Genomic DNA, 19,065 nt, shown 5'->3' with positions numbered 1-19,065 from the left:
AAACATGTCGGGCTTTCTATCAGGCGCGGCGGTGGATTGTGGCCCGAGCAATGTGCTGAAGAGTGTCGGGGGACGGATGGATCGTGATGTCTCTATGCAGCAGGTACGTGCAATGCGGACTCTTTGGGCAGGCGAAGAAACCGAGCTGACAGTCTAGGATCGCTTTGTCGCCCCGTCTGCTCAAGCCGGTCCTTCTAGGCGTGTAAGACTGTAGCACAGGAGCCACGGGCACAAGCTGATCAACCAGGTCTTTGGAGCTGCTGGGGGCGCTGCACAATACGAGCAACAGCGCAATGGCTCGTCGGGCTCGCAGAAGTCCAGCGGCGTACCTTTCGACATGTCATCCCTACGCAACCACCTCGTCCCAGCTCAACCTACGCTGGCGCCCACTCCACCTCCGGCTTATGCCAACGCCCAATGGGCCGGCTCGTTCCGCCCAGACCAGCAGCACCAGCAGGCTGTAGCAGGACCGTCATCTTGGCAACATAGTCCAGCCCAGCAGCTACCACAGAGCAACTGGGCAGCTACTTTCGACCCTCAGACCCAGACGTCGAGCTCCGCCGCCCCTCAGACTCGTACGCATCAAGGCAAGCCAGCGGGCGTCCCTTTCCAGCCGCGCCTGTACGCTCAGGGCTCCGGACCGATCTACTCCCCCTACCAGCAGAGCATGCCTGGCTATATGCCTACCTCGACACATCATCACCAATACCATGATCAGATGATCCAGCACCCACCGGGGATGCAGCAGGAGCGGGGCGGGGAACAGCAGTGGCCGACTGCGGCGGAGTTTGATGCGCACATGGGGATGGCGTCGTCAGGGACAGCTCAGGAGGAGACAGTAAATGGCCAAAGAGAGGAGATGGAGGAGCCGCTGCCCGAGGTCAACTGGATGGACGACGCGCCGGCGGATCTGGCTTCGGTGCTAGCCGTCCCTCCTACCATCCCCGAGGTCCTCCCTCTTCGGTCGGGAGCAACCCAGGAGACCATTCCCCGTCGCGGTGACCTCAGCTACTCGGACCAATCCGCCCTCCTCATGTCAGACCCTTCCTCATCCACCTCATACCGCCGGAAATCCGTCCATTTCCGCGAATCCAGCGGTGTCCCCTCTTCCCTGGAAGAAGCTCTCGCGCAGTCCACATCCATACCCGGTATGAGCAGCTCATGGGAGGATCCGCTCGTCACGGATCTGTCCGACTTTGACGAGGACGCGTTTATGGCGTTCAACGGGGAGAAGACGGTTGCGCAGGATGGGCGGATCGGAGTGGGAGATCTAGAGGGATGGGGCGAGATGCAGAAAGACTGGGATGAATTACAGCAGACTCTGCCTCAGACGGGAGAGACAAGAGGTGCGGACGGGCGGTACCTTTTCCAAAGTCGGAATCCGTATGCCAGCGAAGGGCTCAAGCAGGATGGGGGCGTCGGCCTGGAAGGTCGGGAGTCTCCAACAATACGGGTTAGTTGAATATTACCTCTGAGTAACGGCTCGACTGACATCACAGGGGGTGTTGGAGCTAGAAGCGGCCGTCCAGAATGATCCAACAGATCATGAAGCCTGGTACGCCCTCGGCCTGAAGCAGCAAGAGAATGAGCGCGAAAGCGCCGCCATTCTCGCGCTCGGCAAGGTCGTCCAGCTCGACCCGGACTATCGGCCCGCCTACCTCGCCCTCGCTGTGTCGTACACGAACGAAGGCGAGCTACGGATGGCGAATAGGATGATGGAGAAGTGGATCAACCTTGCTCCTATGGCGAGTCAGCTATCGTCGGGGCTGTCGACGGAGACGGACCACGATGAGGGGGATTGGCGGGATGCGCAGGATGTGCTGATTGAGCGCCTGATTGGGCTGGCGAGGATGAATCCGGAGGAGCTGGACCCGGATGTGCAGGTCGCGCTTGGGGTGTTGTTCAATAGTGGGGAACAGTACGATAAGGCGGAGGACTGTTTGCTTGCGGCGTTGTCGGTACGACCAGACGTGAGTTCTTATGCCCGTAGCTGAGTAGGCGAAGAGCTGATCAGAGCAGGATTGGCTGCTGTACAACCGGGTGGGAGCGACCCTCGCCAATAGTGGCCGGTCCAACGAGGCGCTGGAGTACTATCACAAAGCGCTGTCTTTACACCCCAACTTCATTCGGGCACTGTGAGTTGTCTGATTCTCGGCACTCTGAATCGTCCGTGGAATGTATAGCTCATTATCCCAGCTTCAACATGGGCATATCCTACATCAATCTCTCGCAATACTCTCTGGCTGCTCAGCGTGTCCTCGACGCTCTCAGGCTACAGCAGGCGGACGCGACCGAGGCGTACGCGGCTGGGACCTTGGGAAAGGCTGCGAAAGGGGTCACCAGCGAGACGCTTTGGAACACCTTACGGAGCGCTTGCTTGCAGTGAGTTCTGACTTTTCGCTTGGGCTCATCAGCTCTGGTTGAGCAGCACAAGGGAATGAAGCTGATGCATGCAGTATGGGCAGAAGTGACCTGGTCACGCTTGCTACGCGGAGGGATCTGAGCGGTATGTCGATGCTTCTCTCTGCGGACCTGCACGCCGAGCTGACATAGCGAGGATTTCCCAGTGAAATTGCGTCAAGCGCTGCATGAGCACTGCATGCATGCATACTCTCGGCCACGGCGTTGCTGGGGCTCAGCATACCTGTTTGCGCCAAAGCCAAAATGTGAGACATGACTGAAACATGACTTCCATCCCTCCAGCCCCGCTATCATGGCTCGCCAAACACTTGATCTACACCAGTCGCAGCTCTACCAGCCGGCAGTACAACGCGATGTTTGTTTGCCCATCCGACGAGGCTTGACACAACGAGCTAGTCTCGCGGGCTCGGACATGTGGGTTCACCGACCAACTCGAACCCTCGCGCATGCCCGACCAGGGGGTGCTTATAAGCTATCTCTGCTCGGTCTATCTGCTTATCATCTTCATCTTCCTTTTCTTACCCACAGCAGACAGTCTACAGATATACGAGCGTCCCACAATCTCTTTCCGCCTTTAACGACCTAACGACTTAACGACCTTCTACGCCTTTACGACTGTCCCTTCCTTCGCCTCATCAACACACTTTCCTCACTCTCTGATCGACACATCTTCCTCCAGGATGCACTTCACGGCCCTCCTTCCCCTCGTTCTCGCCCTCTCCGCCTCGGCCCTGCCCGTCCCCCGGCCCCGCCATGTCCAAGGTATCGACGTCCACCCTCAGGCAAAGGTCGAGCCTACCCCGTCCGCGGCTGTCGGGGAATTTCCCAGTCCGTCGCCCATGCCTCCCGCGGGCAAGATGACCAATGCGCAGAGGATGGCGATGGGCTTGGGGCCCAACGCACCCACCAGGCGATCTACCGGTAAGTCTCAGCAGTGAAGGTTGGGGACTGTAGCTGACCGAGTAGCGCCTCGCAGACGTGCTTCTCCCGTCCCTGTATCCAAGTAAGCCTTCCTTGCCCTTCCTTCCAGGAGTTTAGCTGACGAACTAGCACCAACCAAGACTCCGTCATCCAGGTCATCTCTCAGACCGGCGACAACCTCGGTACAGTTACAGACAACGGGAACGGCGACACCCTGTAAGCCTTCCTTCTTCGTCCTCACGAGCGATTGCTGATAGGGCAGTATGACCTTCACGCCCGGCGGGACTCCCCTTCGGTTCACCATTCCCAAGTCTGCCGGTCCGTTCGAGCTTGCACCTGTGAGCTGTCTGAATCCGGCTGGACTGGACCATAGCTGACCGTACAGTCCGGCGACGAAGGTGGTCTCTTCGGCAGAGCGCGTCGCTTGCTCGGTGCGATCCCTCATAGACCTGACGCTTCTGGCAGCCAGTTGGGTCCGGGCAGTCCCAAGTGAGTAGTGTCGCACTTTAGCGATGATCATAGCTGACGACATTCAGCTTCGCCAACATCGGTCAAGGTTCATGCGGCAAGTCAAAGCGAGATGATACCGCCTACACGGACTTCAGCTGATCTTCAGACCCCTCCAACCCGCTCGGCCTCAGCCTGCCCCCTCTGCCCGCCGTCGACTCTGCCGGCGGCGTCTTCTCCGGCCTCCCCAGCATGCTCGCCAAAGTCACCGGCGGCTCAGGCGGCGGTCTCGGCGGTCTCCTTAACGTCGTTGGGCCTCTCAACATCCTCGGCGGTGGCGGCAGCAACGATGGCGTCGATGACGCCTCGTCGTCCGGTACCGGTCTGCTCGGCCTCCAACTCCCGGACGGTATCGTACCCGAGGACGACCTTCCTTTCGCCGGCAGCCCTCAGAAACTCGCTTCGACTCTGCCTATCCCCGAGTCGATGTTGGCGCCGATGAACCAGCCCGCGCAGAGCTCGATCTGGACATGCGACGCTGTGGGCAATATGGGCGCCATGTGGAAGAACCCCTCTGGCGGTGAGTCACCCACTTCACATGAGAGAGACCTGTAGCTGACACAGCAGAAACAATCCCAGCTACCTTCTTCACTGGCGGTCCTTGCGCGCACACTATCTGTTTGACGGCGGACCTCAGCGTGCTCAAGAGCGTATACGGCGATGATGTCAAGGGAGTGGTATGTCTTCTCCTTGCTCCTGTCTGATGGATCTGGCTGATCTGTCCAGAAACTCGTCGCTGGCGTTCTCTGATCGGCTCGCTCCACTTCCCCATTTCATCCCTTCCCCCTTCACATAGACATTCGATTTTGCCTCCTCTACCCTTGTCCCCCTGAGATACCTTGCCCCGGCTGTATGCATCTTGTCCCGACCCAGCTGTTCACTCTGGCAGCCTTCAGTGCTTTTCTGGCCCATCGCCGTCTATGATGATACTTCACACTGCATAAGCCACAGCTCGAGATCCTCGCCTGTTTTGATTTGTACAAATGGCCATTTTCCCATCATGCCTTAACTCCGTTGGCCAGCAGTCCTTGCGCCTGGATTGCAGTAGCAATAGACTCGACCTATCTCGTCAGCTTCCAACTTACGGCACAATGCGGTATGCTTGGCTCGCCTTATTGCTCGTATCCCTAATCCGATCATCCCACCTTTCCACCCAACTGACAGGCTCAATGAGTTTCTCCACCCGCTCGACGCCAAGACCGCCTGCTGTCCCTTGGGCGTTCGCGTCTGTGTCGTGCTCTGAGCGAGATTCGAAGTAAAGGAGGGAGAGGGGCTGGTCGATCCAGGCTCGGAGACTATTGGTCAGCTCGGAAGGCGGGGGGCGACAATGAAGGGGAGGTGGTGGGAATCAGAGGCTTACCGTCCTTGCTCGATCATACTGTCAGGATCAGCTTACGCTCCGAATACACCTGGAGGCAAGACAGCTTACCGCCTTGCTGTCGCCTCTGCTCCATCGGCATCCAGGTTCAGGATAGACCCCAGGGCCTCGAAGCTGACATTATCATACACCTGCTTGGTTAGCTTGAGCGTTACGACTGAGCTCTTTACAGCTTACCTTTCCACACGCGCCCACATTGTGCTCGCGCACAGCTCGCTCCAGCACAGTTCCCCCACCTTCCACCTTCGCCCGCTGATGATCCTCCAATCCCGCCTCAAACTCCTTGACCTCCTCATTCCGCACGATATACTCCAACAACATCTTCCGCAGCATCCCCGACAGGTGAGCAGCCAGATTGGACTGGACTCGCTCGTCTCGGTTCAAAGCGGCGAGAATGCGGGATCGTTGTGGACCGGCAGGGGCGAGGATGGAGGTGGTTACGGCTGATTTTCTGTACCATCAGCTTTGGCCGACTTTGAAAGTAGACGAGGGCATACAGCATCTGTGTCCGTTCTTCCTCGTCAATGGAAACATCAAAGCTCAGCTCGTGATACTTCTGAGCTGCCTCATTGAACTTCGCCGAGTAGTCGGCTAAACGGGCCTAGACAGTTAGCTTTCTGAGCAAGGTTGATAGAGCTGTGGTCACGTACCTGAGACAGACGATACTGCAGCTGAGTGATCTTGTCACTCTCTGGCCGGATGAGGAGGGATGCCCGGGAGAAGTAGGTCTGTGCTTGACCGGATTCGCCGGACTGAGCGCGTCAGCCGGAGCGCGAGAGAAGGAAGGAGGAATGTGCTCACCTCGAGTAGTAATCTGACAATCTTCATATAGACGGCGAGCTTGTCTTCGTCGGGGACAAGTCTGTGCGTTTCAGCTGTCATCCTCCATTGGTGCTCAGAAGGGTACATACCTGGAACCACCCTCCAGCGGGATCTTGATTAGAGCCCTCGCCGCGCCAATCCAGTCCTCATCAGATTGGAGTATCTCTGAATACAGCTTGCGCAGCACAGTGGTCTGACTTGTCAGCTCGAAGCCATAGCTACCTCTACGTCACATGAGCTCCATCAGCTCACTTGCTCATCGCACCATCCAGCCATCCCAGGCGCGTCCAGCACACCCTCTACCACCTCCCGCCTCACATCTTCCCCCTTCTCCCCCTGGAAGGCGGCCTTCCCAGCTTCTTCCCACTTGCTCTCATCTCCGCCTTCATCACCTCCCGAGATCTTCTTGTCCTTCTCCGAGATAGTGCTTCCACCACAGAGAGCCATCACATAGGCACCAAGTACCCGTCGTCCGACGACCATGGTCATGGTTGTCGAGGTGGTGAAGTGCGTACCGAACGTGATGAGCTGAGAAGCATGCTGAGGTGGAGGATTCAGGAGAGAGCTGAGAAGGCTGAGGTAGGCGGTACCACGGTCGCGTTGATTTCTGCATTATCAGTCAGCAACATCGAAGGTGAGGAGGACGCGAAGGCGACTCACGAGGCTGATGCGATGCCCTCGAGCTGCGAGGTGATGTCTCCTTCGACGTCCATTTTGTCAGAGTACTTCTATGAGCTTGTCCGAGCGTTCTATTGTCTATGTCGAGGTCGAAGTGGTATGTATGGAGCTCGCCATCACAATAGGTGTCTTCGTTGCCCAACTTGGCTTCGGGGTCGCCTCCACCTCGCTCGAGCCTATCGTCGGCGATCGCCGCTCAGAGTTATCTGGTTCCGGGGCTGTTGGTGTTGCCGGACCGGACTGCCCACCTATTGCTCACAGCTATCTCCCTAGCTCTCACATCCGTACATATCCCTAGCATACACGCAGCCTAGTGGTCCCGCTGCTCGCTGTCTTTCATCCTATTATCGATCATTGCCTCGAAATCACAGCTGGGCGTCCGAAAACAGCTCGGAGCGACATCGGTCAACAGGACAGACGTCATAGCTCCCCGCGGTCAGCCAAGCTCCAGCATTTACCGCCCTTGACGCTGTTGGCGTCCACTGTCCTGCTTGATTACAAGAGTCCACAGGGCTAGGAATATCTAAGATGTCGCAGTTCGACAAGATGGTCAAAATGGCCTGCAAGCCCAAAAATGCCCCTCCCAAGCCTAAAGTGAGTGACTTGCCTGGACCAGCAGTGGGACGGAGCTGACAGGCCAGTATGTCGAGTAAGTGTTAGCCCAGCATATCAGTTCCCTGGCACTGCCTCTCATGTGGGCTGTACTGATCTCCATAGCCCTCTGGTCGCAGCGACATTCTCCGATGACGGATCCCTGCAAGATATCACCCGGTCGCTATCTCTGCGGCTAAGAGAGCCGAATGCTGTTGTGAGTTCGGCCCCAGATCCACATCCATCGCAAGTGATACAGCTGACCCTCAGGTCGTCTTCAAAGCCTTACTAGTGCTGCACATGATGATCCGGACCGGCAACACCGAGAATCTTCTGACCTCGCTATCAGCAGGCAACGGTGACCCTCTCCGCCTGAGAAACGTCGCCAACTCCGGCGGCTCCGGTCAGTCGTGGGAGGGATTCACTCCACCGAGCAATATGGGCATGTACGCATTGTATCTCGACATGCGGATAAAGTGCTTCAAGGATCTCAAGCACGACTTTGTGCGGACACAGGCGGAGAGCAACAGGCGGAGTGATGGTGCTGGGGCAAATTGTGAGCTTAGGTCTGTCTGTCGAGAGAAATGATCGCTGATTATGTAGCCAAAGCACGCAGACTGCGTCACCTGGCTGTGGATAAGGGTTTGTTGAGGGAGGTCAAGGCGATTCAGAAGATGCTAGATTCGCTGGTTGTGTGTCGAGTAAGTCCGGTTGCTCGATACATGCGCAATATTCTTAAGCTGATCTGGTAGTTCTATGAAGACAACTTGCAGGATGAGAACACTATCATCGCATTCCGGATGTTGATCAAAGATCTGCTAGTACTGTTTCAAGCGGGAAACGAGGGAGTCTGCAACATCCTCGGTACGTCGCTAGCTGACCTTGGCGGCCATCAGCTAATTGCGCAGAACACTACTTTGAAATGTCCAAAGCAGACGCTACCGCCTCCTTTGACATCTACAAATCCTTCATCAAGCAGACCGATCGGGTCGTGGATTACCTCTCGATGGCTCGGAAACTGCACAACGTCGTCAACATCCCGGTGCCCAATCTCAAGCACGCCCCGACAGGGCTGGTCAAGGCGCTCGAGGAGTATCTGAACGACCCAGACTTTGAGGGCAACCGTATAGAGTACAGGAAGAGTCTCGGTGTGGTGGAGGGGCGGTCCGGCGCGAGAGATTCAAGTCCAAGCAGTACGTCTCGTCCTGCTTAGTTCAAATGGATCCGGAGCTGATATACTGAAGATGATACACCTACACCGCGAGCGGCCGATCCTGCTCCATCCAGCTCAAGCACCTCCGCACCCCTCACCTCAGCCCCGAGCGCCTCAGCCGCACCCACCGCCCCTCCTGGCGCCTCGCAAAAGATCCAGGATTTCTTTGACTCGATACAGACCGATTCTCAGCCGACGATGTTTGGTGGGTCGCCAAGGTCAGTCATCGTTCAGCCTACACATCGCGGGCTCTTGGTCGCTGGGGATAGAGCTGACCCCAAGCAGTAATGGTTTCCAGCAGAACGCCAACATGCAGCAACAGCCCCAATTTCCTTTCCTCCAACAAGCACCACCTCAATTCAACCCCTTCCGCCAATCCACAATGATGCCGCAGCAGACCGGCTTCATGGCTCCCCAAATGACCGGATTCCCCATGGCCGGCGGTGCGCCAATGGGCCAGATGCCCCAAATGACCGGGTTCATGCAGCCGCAGATGACCGGTCAGATGGCTTTCGGCATGCCTCAGCAACAGCAACCGCAGCAGCAATCCCCCTTCATGCAGATTGCACAGCAGCCGATGCAGCAACAACAAACGGGGTTCCTGCAGCCGCAACAGACGGGCTCGAACCCGTTCAGGCAGAGCATGATGATGGGCGCGAATTCCACCGGTATGGGCGGGATGGCTGGGATGGGGATGGGGCAGTTTGGAGCCAGTGGGAGCGGAGGCTCGCCATTCGGAAGCATCAACACCAACGGCGGAACCGGCAGCTTCGGACCCACATCACCCATCAATCGGCCCGGATCTACGCCTGCTAGCATGCCCAGTGCTCAGCAACCCCCAAAAGCGCTCACTGCTCAGGCGACCGGGTCGAGGAATCCGTTCGCACCGGCTGGTGGCCAGCAACAACAGGCTCAGCCGCAGCAACAGCGCGGGCCGAGCATGAATGAGCTAGCCGCGAACCGGTTTAACTCGATGACCTCGAACCAGGGGCAGGGTCAGGGACATGCGGGCGGGATGAATGGTGGGGCCTCAGGAGGAGGAGGTATGGCGGATGTAGCCTCGTCATTTGCGTTCGACCAACAAAAGCCTCAGAACGGCGGAACGGACTTCATGTCCCAATTCGGAGGTCTTTCGGTCAATACCGGCAGCAACGCGGGCGGAATGGGGTCCATGTCCACCGGGAACTCGGGAGCTGGTACGAGCAGCTTTGGCAACTCGCTCTTTACCGGGACTACGAACGCCTCGTCGACACCCACATCCCCCGGCGGAAGTATGGGCGGTGGAGGTTTCATTCAGCCCCAAAAGACTGGATTTGGAGGAAGCGCCGTCAAGCCCTTCAAGCCCAGCAGCTCTTTTGGGAGTCAGCTCGTAGCGGATCTCGGAAGTGTGCCAGAGGCGGGACAGCCGGGCGGCTCGGCGTTCTTGACGAGTACGGTCACGGGTGGTGGAGCCTTGGGCGGCGCTGGGGGATCAGGAGGTGGCGGGATGGGTCAGTTTGGGCAACTGTCCCCACAGTTGACAGGAGGAGGGTCGAATCCATTCCGGCAGAGCATGTTCAACTCGATGGGTTCCCAGCCGACCGGTATGGGAGGGATGGGCGGAATGGGCGGCATGGGAGGGATGAGTGGACAGAATGGGATGATGGGCGGTCAGGGCCAGCAGCAGGGGATGGCAGGCGGGATGGGCAATGGGGCTTTCGGAGCCAGTTCGCCGTTTGCGGCGCAGAACAGAAATGGGGGTGGGTTTGGGCAAGGGGGCCAGCAGAGACAGGGTCAGGGAGGGGGCGGGAGCTTGATCTGAGGGAGAGGGTGGCACTCTGGTCGGGTCTGTCTGTGTTGTTTTATCGGGTGTTTTGATACCTGCGGAAGTAGAAGAAGATGGGGATCTTGTCAGCGTACATCTATAGGTAGCTTAATAATGAATTGGTTTGACATGCTCAACACAGTGTGATTGGTCCAGCATTATTGAATGATGGAATTTGATGGTGATGACTCAAGTCCCAAGTCAGCCGCTGATGACCGACTGCCGGCTGAGGGTAGGACATTGTAGAACATTCTAGCAAATGCGCACCCCAGAAAGGCAGGACAAAGGACCAATGCGCTCAGAGGAGATTCACTCTCCGCATGCGTGAAATAACGATGGAGCGACGCCGCACCACTTTTAAAATCCAGACTGTGTCAGCGATCTTTGTAACCTTGTACATATACCTCGCCTCATTGCTTGTCTACACCTTCCTCAGCTCGCCACTCTATATCAGCATGAAGGTGGAAACAGCCGAAGAGAGCTATGGCGGAACGAACTACAGTCATACCTTCTCTTTGCACTCTGTCAGCCAAGTCATGCCTTCCCGCTTCATCGAAGATACCCAGGTAATCCGAGTCACGGGCAAGATGCAGCATAGCCGTTTCAATAACGATCTGGATTTCCTGCAGCAGTCCGGCTTTGTCAAGACGTGCGGCTACGACTACCCTTTCAAGTCACGAAGATGCAGGCCGAGTTCTGCGTCGACTTACGCCAAACTCCTGAAAACCCGCCACCCCAATGACACGAGCGTGATCGTCATTCATACTGGCCTCAAGGGGGACAAGGACAAATATGTCCTCGAGGAAATGAGTGCGGAGAAGTACGAGACGTTGGAATCAGATGTCAGGGGGAAGGGAGGTCATGTGGGGCCGATGAGATATTCTACGCGGGGCCATCGAGGTCCCCCGCTAAATCCAGACTGGACTTTGGAAGAGCAAAAGTTCTACAGGTCGGCCCTCAGCGGCCGGGGGAGGAATGACAGGAGGAGGATCTCCGAAGCACTCAGAGTGCAGTTCAACGAAGCAGCGGAAGCTCGCGCCCAGTGGCTCAAAATGTCGGTGGTTGACGGAAAGCCCTTGATGACCAGCGGAACGAATGGACCTGGCGATCTTCCGCTTGGTGAGCATTCCGCAGATCTTCACCCACACGTCACTGCGGCATCGTCGGACCTCTTCGATGTCTCCCAAATCGGAGGTTTCTGGACAGAGTGCGGAACGACGAGCTTTGGTACGAACATGGATCACATGTCTTCGGATCAGCTTGATCATCTCCTGGTCGGGCGTGGGGACATGGATCTGTTCCCTACCGACCTCACGATGAACTGGGACGGGCTTTCTCCGCCGGAGGCCGGCGGCCTTTGGAACAATTGGGATTGGAGGGGAATGGTGTAGGTCTAGGCAGACGCACAGCCTGGTCTGTCACCGTAGGACCTAGGTGTACAAGGCGTTGTGGGTTTGACTTGAGCATCGACACAGTTCTAGAATGTATGAGCTCACAGAGTAAAGACACGTTGGGGAATAGCCATGTGCATTTTCTGACCGTCAGTATCATGACATGTCCGACAGATGGAACGTACGAGCAAGCTGACCTCGCGTGTCAGTGAGTATCAAAGGGGTACCGACCCAAAGGAGTCCGTATTTGAACTCCGCACACTCACTGCCATGAATTTTTTTCAACCCACGGCTCTCTTCTCTGCCACTTCTCTCTTTTTGCCAGCGTGCTCGCGCCCGAACCTGAACGATCCCATCATGAGCCATGAAGTACCAAATAATCCGCTGGACCCAGCCCCGGCAACCGATCCTGATGATCTCCTCCCCCTCCACATGACCGCGGACTCCTGTGCTGACGCTGCGGCTACAGCCACCTCCCGGAAGCGGTCGTACCGGCGGAATCGCAAAAGTCGCCTTCCGCCAGACTGGACCGCCGCGGAGAGGGCTCAGCTCGCGGGCCTGTCGGGTCTAGACTGGAAACGCGAGTATATGCGGATCAAACGGGATCGAGAATGGTCGTCATCAGCCGGACCGTCAGAGGGGTCACTGGCCAAGAATGCTCGATCCGTCACGGAGACTCTGAGCCTATTCACGGAAATGGCATCTTACCGACCCCACATCTACGTCATGAAACCGCACAAGGGCAGGGGGATCGATCGGTCAAAGACACGGCCGAGCAGTCTCCGAACGATGAAGGAGAAGATTGACGACGACAGATCCCATATGACATCCATGACAGCGATCCACCACATTTTCTACTCAGACCCGACAAGCAGCCACCGTGCGAAAGTGAAGACAAAGGGAGGTAGTGAATTTGAGACGTGGAAAGAGGCTCAGTGCAAAGAGGGTCAGGATGTGGTCACCCTTACGGAATGGATGGCGGGACTCAGGCCACAAGGCAGTGAAGGGGGGAAAGGCGACAAAGGAAGGATCTGCCGTACCAGCGCCGAGTGGAACGTATCGGCCTGTGAGCGAATGGGAGGATGCCGGGGCAAGCGACAATGATATGGCTGACTCCTTTTCCTCCTTCCTGGGGGCGGAGGACGGAGAACTGGACGGATTCGGCACAGGAGATACTGGAGGTGGAGGCGATCAGTGGCCTGAAGGCTCGGAAATGTCAACTGAAGAGATATCTGATGCTGGTGGCAGTGCGGATGGCGATATTTGACACTGGAGCGTTGGAACGCTAGGAATGAGGAATGCAGAGCGACTTTCTGGGATCGTGTCCAGATATGGAGGCGCTGACTAACGATCCTGGACAGATCAGCTCTGACGAGTCCGTATCTCGGTGATTGACACGGGTGCCCTTACATCTCACAATTACTCAGAACCTTGCTCAGGGCGTTGCTTAAGACCCAGTATTCCTCACTTCCTTGGCGTGTTTCATTAAGTCACGTGCCACTAGTACTCAACTGCTTGTTGCAGGCACACGCAGCCGGAGCCTTAGACCGGCGGCTATTGTCGAGCAGATACAATGCTCCCAGGAGGTAGAAGGGGCGGCGGCCAAAGCGAAACTGATTGCGTCGCTGCTCCCTTTAGGCCTATCTGGAGCGATCCGCTCTCGTCAAATCTCTCGCAAGGTGTTGATACGAGTGCTTGCCTAGGGACACTTCCCTCTCACACCGTAGGTATTGACGAAGACGGGGCTCTGCGAGCGGCGCTGCAGGAATTTGTGCACAGAGAGCTATCGCTGGAGTGAGCGCTGCTGGGGTGAGGACGGGGTGAGATCAGGGTTCGACTGGAGGCATTACCTTTACTTCGCCATGCCTAAATGTCCATACGTCAATCACCTAATCTTTCAGCGACGTGAGTTGTGATCCGACGACTCTACAACAGCAGATCGATGATCTTGCAGCTCCCTCATGTATCAGCTCAGTCAGTGGTGTGGTCGTTTTCCGGCGCCTTCCGTGCGGGCAGAATATCCATGTCTCATTCGACCTTATCCTTTCCTCCCTCTGTGCCCGCTGCGTCCGCCTCTGAAGACTGCACCAGGCCGTCATCCCCTCTTCTCGCTCCATTCTCGTCCAACGTAGGCGACAGACTGGATTTGGTCCTCGGGACAGCCGAAGTTTCCGAGGGAGAAATTGAGATTGAGGGTGTAAAGACGTCTACTAGGTAGGCGGTCGTCAAGCCCAGTACTGGTATGATCAGCTTAAGCCATTTAATCAATGACAAGGCGAAAGCTCACCGAGACCTGAGATCTTTTCTTGCGGGTTGTGGAAGTACGTCGCCGTCATGAGCGTCATCCAGAGCCATAGAACCAGTAGCGCCGTTCCCAGAACGGTCGCCACCGCATGTATCCGCGCACGGAGCTGCTCATTTCCCAGCTGCAACACTGGGGATTGCGCACGTCCCTTATCCGCCGCCACTACATCTCCGGCGCCCATCCATCGCCTCCACGTTGGCAGCAGCCTTCTTGTGAGAAGCAGCGACGAGAGGACGAGGATGAAGACATGCCCCGAGATGTCGTGGCCTCTGAACCACCTTGGGCGGGGGATGGCGAGTGTCGGCCGTTCCGAGTCGTTATATACCGATTGAGGGAAGGGGAGGGCGGAGAGGATGGAGAAGATATCGGGTGCGGATTTGGGGGTGAGGGCAGCCTGGGAAGTGCAGAATGATGAAGGGACGGCGAGGTACAGGTTGTCATCGTGCGGGGCCGAGTTGGCCGTTTCGGCGAGGGAAGACGTAGTTGCGTCCAGCGTGGAGGACAGTAAGGACGCCCCGACAGAAGCAGGTACGAGTGCCATCATCTCCTGTACCTTGTCCCTGTCCAGACCCCAGTTGGTCGGAAGGGCAATGACGCACTTTCCGCCGCTGAGCTCGATGATCCGGTCTCCGAGCCCGCGGCCAAAGAACCAGGTGGTGAAGATTGCCCAGAAGGCTGTGGAGATGACGTAAGACCATAGATGGGGGATGAAGCGAGATGGTGAGGGAGTCGTGAAGAGATGGGGAAGGTAGATGAGGGATGTGTGTAGCCAGGCGAGCTTGACAAAGTATTGGTTGAAGATGTTGGTCTTCTGGGCGAAATAGGCGGTGCGGCTTGGAGAGGGGTAGAGGGATGTGTCGAGAGCGAGAGAGTTGAGGGATGAGTAGGCCGTACCGAGTCTGTTCGATCAGCCCGGTTCCAGATATCCGAGGCGCACATCAACGTACAGGACGATTGTCGACAGCAGGGCAGCCATGCCCAGCAAGGGACGCCTCATTACTCCCGCCAGGCCCCTACTGATCGAGCCCAGTACAGGTATGGGACCCCTCGGTATTCTCCCCTTCATGGTCTGAGGGGTGGCACTCATGCTCATCCGCCTCGCAGCCGGCGAGGTAGGCTTGATGTCCGAGGCAGACCGACGATGCCTCGTTCCCGTTGCGGTCGGGTGAGCGGACGTAATCGGTGCCGCAGCTATCGGTGATGTTAGGACAGCCGCTGAGCCATCTTCTGTCGCTGGCTGAGGCTGGGCTGGTGGGTCAAGGGGTGCCATAGTGGGTGTGACGGCTGCGTATGAACAAGCAGAGATGGAAGGTGCAGCTGTAGGACGCCAGGAGGTGCTTTGCCTCGTCATTGACGCTGAGCATGAGCCAGGCACGAAGCGGCGATCGCCGATCACACCAGGTGGAGGCGGAGGCTAAATTTCAACCTGAACGAGCACCAAGAGGTCCACTCTACCTCGCTATACCAACAATACACCTATAGGGCGCTACTGAATACAAGATGGGCAAGTCATATATGAGACATGGCCCAACACAGGTGAGCTGCTCATCGAGCGAAGAACCCGCGGAGAGAGCTCATCTCCCTAGGCCTTCGGGATCATCTGCTCGCCCACTGCCAACTCCAGCTTCGACGGCCGATTAGCATACGTTCCTGCTTGGGAGGATGTGCTCGTATGGGACGTCAAGACCGGCGAGATGGTGCGCTATCGATCACCCACCATGCGGGGATGAGCTCACCTTTCAGCTCTCCATGTGGCATTCCCCGTCACATACCGCCTCCGTAACCGGTATCCTCCCCGCACCCACACCCGCCACATCCACATCCAACACCCCTCGTACCTTCGCCGTATCGTACAATGACGGCTCTATCCGCTTATGGAACTTCTCCACCTCCGATCCGGCGAGCACAAACGAGGCTGTCACCTTTAACGGGCACAAAAAGTCCGTCACGACCCTCTCGTGGGACCAGGATGGTGCCCGTCTCGCTAGTGGCGGAACGGAGGGGGAGATTGTCGTATGGGATCGGGTAGCCGAGGTGGGGCTATTTAGGCTCAAGGGGCACCGAGGACCCGTGACGAGCTTGCACTACATCCCGCACCCGACGATGAGTGTCAGCTCGCATCCCGGATATTTGCTCTCAACGAGCAAGGACACGTATATGAAGCTGTGGGATCTGGGGACGCAGCACTGCGTGCAGACGGTGGTTGTTGGACGAGGGGAGGTGCTCGGATGCGCGATCAAGGAGGAAAAAGAGGATGTGGAGGCTGACGGAGAGGGAGGGGACGATGTGCGTGGGCGATGGGTCGTGGTCACTGGGAGTGGAGATGGTGAGGGGAAGGTATGGACGATAGGGAAGGCGGAATTAGCCAAGGGATTGGCTGAGAATGCTAACGGAGAGGTAAGCTTGTGCCCTATCATTGCTACGATTCTGCTGACAATCAGCTCCCCAAGCTCATCTCACCACTAGCCACCCTCCCGCTCCCACCAACCACCTCTCCCATCTCGCAAATCGGCTTCCACCCAAATCAGCCTCTCATCCTCCTCCAGACATCCGACCGAACCGTTGTCGCCCTTCGTCTTAGGTCCGCCGAGGAAGTCCAGGCAAAACAGGCACGGCGGAAGAAGCGGGACAAGGAGAAGAAGGAGAAGCGGAAGGATAATGCTGTCGAGGTGGATATGGAGGGGAGCAATGGGGCTGCTGGGAATGGGGAAGTCAAGTGGGAAGAGAGGGTGGCGGTCTTGTGCACTGTGAGGGCCAATGCGAAGATCAGGAGCTTTGCGCTATCGGATACGGATTCCGGAACAGCCAAGAACGGTATACCAGTGCGTTCGCCAGTTTACTAGGAAGTCTAGTACCAACAATTGAGCTGACACTGTAGCTCCTCCTAGCGCTTAACAACAACGCTATCGAGACCTACCTCCTCCCGCCCCCGGTGTCCAAAAAGGCCAAAGCCACCATCTCCACCGAAGGCCCTACCGAACCCATCAAGACGCACTCGATCGAGCTCCCGGGACATCGTCAAGATGTGCGCTGTATTGCCATCTCGGCGGATGATCAGGTCATAGCCTCAGCGTCGAGCGGGACGTTGAAGATTTGGAATTCCAAGAGTACGGCGTGTATCCGGACGATGGAGTGTGGGTATGCGATCTGTTTGAGTTTCCTCCCGGGAGATCGACATGTGAGCTACACCATCTTGTATCCACACCAGTACGAGTGTCAAGGATTTACAGCTGATACTCTAGGTTGTCGTTGGTACGAAAACAGGAGAGCTAGTACTGTTCGATATCGTCACTTCGTCCCAATTGTCGTCCTACAAAGCCCACTCTGGCGCGATCTGGTCCGTCCATGTCAGACCGGACGGGCGGGGTCTCGTATCCGGTTCGGCGGACAAAGACGTCAAGTTCTGGGACTTTGAGATGAAGGAGGTGGAGAGCGAGGGGGACCGGGTAGTAGATCGATTAGGAAGGGAGACTGTGGTATGTCAGCTACTTACCGCTACGATGAACTCTTCTCGAACCATACGAACAAGGCTGACCATATAGTTCAAGACGAAGCAACTCACTCTGGTACATACCCGGACACTCAAGATGACGGACGACGTCCTCTCGGTCAAGTACTCGCCTGATGGGCGGTTATTGGCGGTTGCGCTGCTCGACTCAACGGTCAAGATCTTCTTCCAGGATACTTTGAAGTTCTTCCTATCGCTGTATGGTCATAAGGTAAGCTATCCTCCTCAGATGTACGTACGCCTCGACGCTGATATAGCAGCTTCCCGTTCTCTCGCTCGACATTTCGCATGACTCTCGCCTAATCATTACCTCTTCAGCCGACAAGAATATCAAGATCTGGGGTCTCGACTTTGGAGATTGCCACCGCTCGATATTCGCACACGACGAGAGTGTCATGCAGGTTGCGTTTGAAAAGGGCAGCCATCTGTTCTGGAGTGTAGGGAAGGACCGAACGGTCAAGTACTGGGATGCCGACAAGGTGAGCTAGTCTCTTCTCGGCCTTTTTATTGGCTACAGTCGGGCAGAGCTGACTCCCAGTTTGAGCTCATCCAGAAACTCGACGGCCATCACGGTGAGATCTGGGCACTGGCCACCTCGCACAAATCCGACTATATCGTCACTGGCTCGCACGACAAGTCTATCCGGATCTGGGAAAAGACGGAAGAGCCCCTTTTCCTCGATGAAGAGCGCGAGCGGGAGCTCGAGGCTTTATACGATACCAACGCCGCTGCGGATGCGAATCGATCCGGAGACCCCGCCGACCCCGATGCGGAGGGGGACGAGGTCGAGGCGGTACATAAGACGACGACCGAGACGTTGATGGCTGGGGAGAAGATCCTGGAGGCTGTTGAATTGGCGGATGAGGAGAGGGAGACGGTGAGGCAGTGGGAGGAGGATAAGGCCAAGTTACCACTGGAGCAGGCGGAACATCTGCCCAAGCCACCAAGACATCCGGAGTTGGTCGCGAGGGGAGATATTGAGCCGGAGGAGCATGTGCTCAAGACGCTGAAGGGGGTGCCGAGTGCGCAGATGGAGGATGCGCTCTTGGTGTTGCCATTCAAGGCGGTGTGTAGTCTGCTGGTCTATCTTGACGGGTGGGCACGAGCGGTAAGTCTCCCCTTTCCCTTTGCTCAAGACACAAGCTGATCTCTCCTAGGACCGCGAAACGATCCTAACCACCCGAACCCTCTCTTTCCTCCTCCGCACCTCCTCCTCCCAGCTCATCGCGAACCGTATCCTCCGCACCCAGCTCCTCGACCTCCGTACCCACCTGCGCGACTCGCTCACTCGCCAACGCGACATGATTGGCTTCAACCTCGCCGCGCTGCGTTTTGTGAAGGGACGGTATGAGGATGGGAAGATGGCGGGGGTGTTGGATGAGCAGGATGAGGAGAAGGTTAGAGAGAAGATGGGTAAGGGGAGAGGGAAGCGGAAGAGGGTGGTCATTGGTTAGGGTCGGCGCTGCCTGGAGGTGCGCGGTGTGGAGCTGGGTATCTGTTTGCATCTGTTGTGGCTGATCATGTTT

The 19,065-nt window shown here is 57.0% G+C and overlaps 8 protein-coding genes across 8 annotated transcripts; 6 read left to right on the top strand and 2 right to left on the bottom strand.

Annotated features, from left to right (window-relative positions):
* Positions 1-4: 4 nt before the first annotated feature.
* MKK02DRAFT_38886 (uncharacterized protein) lies at positions 5-2,570 on the top strand (the record flags this gene model as incomplete). The annotated part of the gene is made up of 8 exons (XM_053090334.1): positions 5-103; positions 158-202; positions 248-1,453; positions 1,500-1,970; positions 2,020-2,135; positions 2,197-2,382; positions 2,457-2,506; positions 2,554-2,570. The coding sequence occupies 8 exons, from the start codon at positions 5-7 to the stop codon at positions 2,568-2,570; spliced, it is 2,190 nt and encodes a 729-aa protein (XP_052943991.1).
* A 531-nt stretch (positions 2,571-3,101) lies between these two features.
* MKK02DRAFT_38885 (uncharacterized protein) lies at positions 3,102-4,599 on the top strand (the record flags this gene model as incomplete). Its single annotated transcript, XM_053090333.1, has 9 exons — positions 3,102-3,342; positions 3,388-3,424; positions 3,472-3,558; positions 3,605-3,680; positions 3,728-3,831; positions 3,879-3,898; positions 3,959-4,369; positions 4,417-4,526; positions 4,576-4,599. 9 exons carry the CDS (start codon positions 3,102-3,104, stop codon positions 4,597-4,599), a joined length of 1,110 nt encoding a protein of 369 aa, XP_052943990.1.
* A 248-nt stretch (positions 4,600-4,847) lies between these two features.
* Positions 4,848-6,762, bottom strand: MKK02DRAFT_34762 (putative COP9 signalosome complex subunit 4; the record flags this gene model as incomplete). Its single annotated transcript, XM_053089010.1, has 11 exons — positions 4,848-4,910; positions 4,961-5,144; positions 5,210-5,227; positions 5,279-5,358; positions 5,405-5,678; positions 5,725-5,828; positions 5,878-5,979; positions 6,029-6,089; positions 6,139-6,242; positions 6,302-6,656; positions 6,710-6,762. 11 exons carry the CDS (start codon positions 6,760-6,762, stop codon positions 4,848-4,850), a joined length of 1,398 nt encoding a protein of 465 aa, XP_052943989.1.
* Positions 6,763-7,255: 493 nt separating this feature from the next.
* Positions 7,256-10,332, top strand: MKK02DRAFT_34761 (ANTH domain-containing protein; the record flags this gene model as incomplete). The annotated part of the gene is made up of 8 exons (XM_053089009.1): positions 7,256-7,321; positions 7,401-7,535; positions 7,589-7,874; positions 7,922-8,019; positions 8,071-8,182; positions 8,227-8,511; positions 8,584-8,749; positions 8,814-10,332. The coding sequence occupies 8 exons, from the start codon at positions 7,256-7,258 to the stop codon at positions 10,330-10,332; spliced, it is 2,667 nt and encodes an 888-aa protein (XP_052943988.1).
* A 458-nt stretch (positions 10,333-10,790) lies between these two features.
* On the top strand, positions 10,791-11,726 carry MKK02DRAFT_38882 (uncharacterized protein; the record flags this gene model as incomplete). Its single annotated transcript, XM_053090332.1, has 1 exon — positions 10,791-11,726. The coding sequence occupies one exon, from the start codon at positions 10,791-10,793 to the stop codon at positions 11,724-11,726; it is 936 nt and encodes a 311-aa protein (XP_052943987.1).
* A 357-nt stretch (positions 11,727-12,083) lies between these two features.
* Positions 12,084-12,830, top strand: MKK02DRAFT_28874 (uncharacterized protein; the record flags this gene model as incomplete). Its single annotated transcript, XM_053087658.1, has 1 exon — positions 12,084-12,830. One exon carries the CDS (start codon positions 12,084-12,086, stop codon positions 12,828-12,830), a length of 747 nt encoding a protein of 248 aa, XP_052943986.1.
* Positions 12,831-13,754: 924 nt separating this feature from the next.
* Positions 13,755-15,028, bottom strand: MKK02DRAFT_28873 (inositol phospholipid synthesis and fat-storage-inducing TM-domain-containing protein; the record flags this gene model as incomplete). Its single annotated transcript, XM_053087657.1, has 3 exons — positions 13,755-13,963; positions 14,014-14,930; positions 14,979-15,028. 3 exons carry the CDS (start codon positions 15,026-15,028, stop codon positions 13,755-13,757), a joined length of 1,176 nt encoding a protein of 391 aa, XP_052943985.1.
* Positions 15,029-15,531: 503 nt separating this feature from the next.
* MKK02DRAFT_17898 (putative WD-repeat protein) lies at positions 15,532-18,993 on the top strand (the record flags this gene model as incomplete). Its single annotated transcript, XM_053085857.1, has 10 exons — positions 15,532-15,567; positions 15,618-15,728; positions 15,775-16,428; positions 16,473-16,853; positions 16,910-17,209; positions 17,274-17,507; positions 17,574-17,750; positions 17,800-18,018; positions 18,078-18,647; positions 18,697-18,993. The coding sequence occupies 10 exons, from the start codon at positions 15,532-15,534 to the stop codon at positions 18,991-18,993; spliced, it is 2,979 nt and encodes a 992-aa protein (XP_052943984.1).
* Positions 18,994-19,065: the final 72 nt, after the last annotated feature.

The sequence above is a fragment of the Dioszegia hungarica genome (assembly GCF_025882075.1).
Source record: "Dioszegia hungarica strain PDD-24b-2 chromosome Unknown MKK02contig_16, whole genome shotgun sequence".
NCBI classification, from domain to species: Eukaryota; Fungi; Basidiomycota; class Tremellomycetes; order Tremellales; family Bulleribasidiaceae; genus Dioszegia; species Dioszegia hungarica.
Note: the sequence above shows the minus strand (reverse complement) of the source record. Positions and strands in the feature narration are given on the sequence as shown.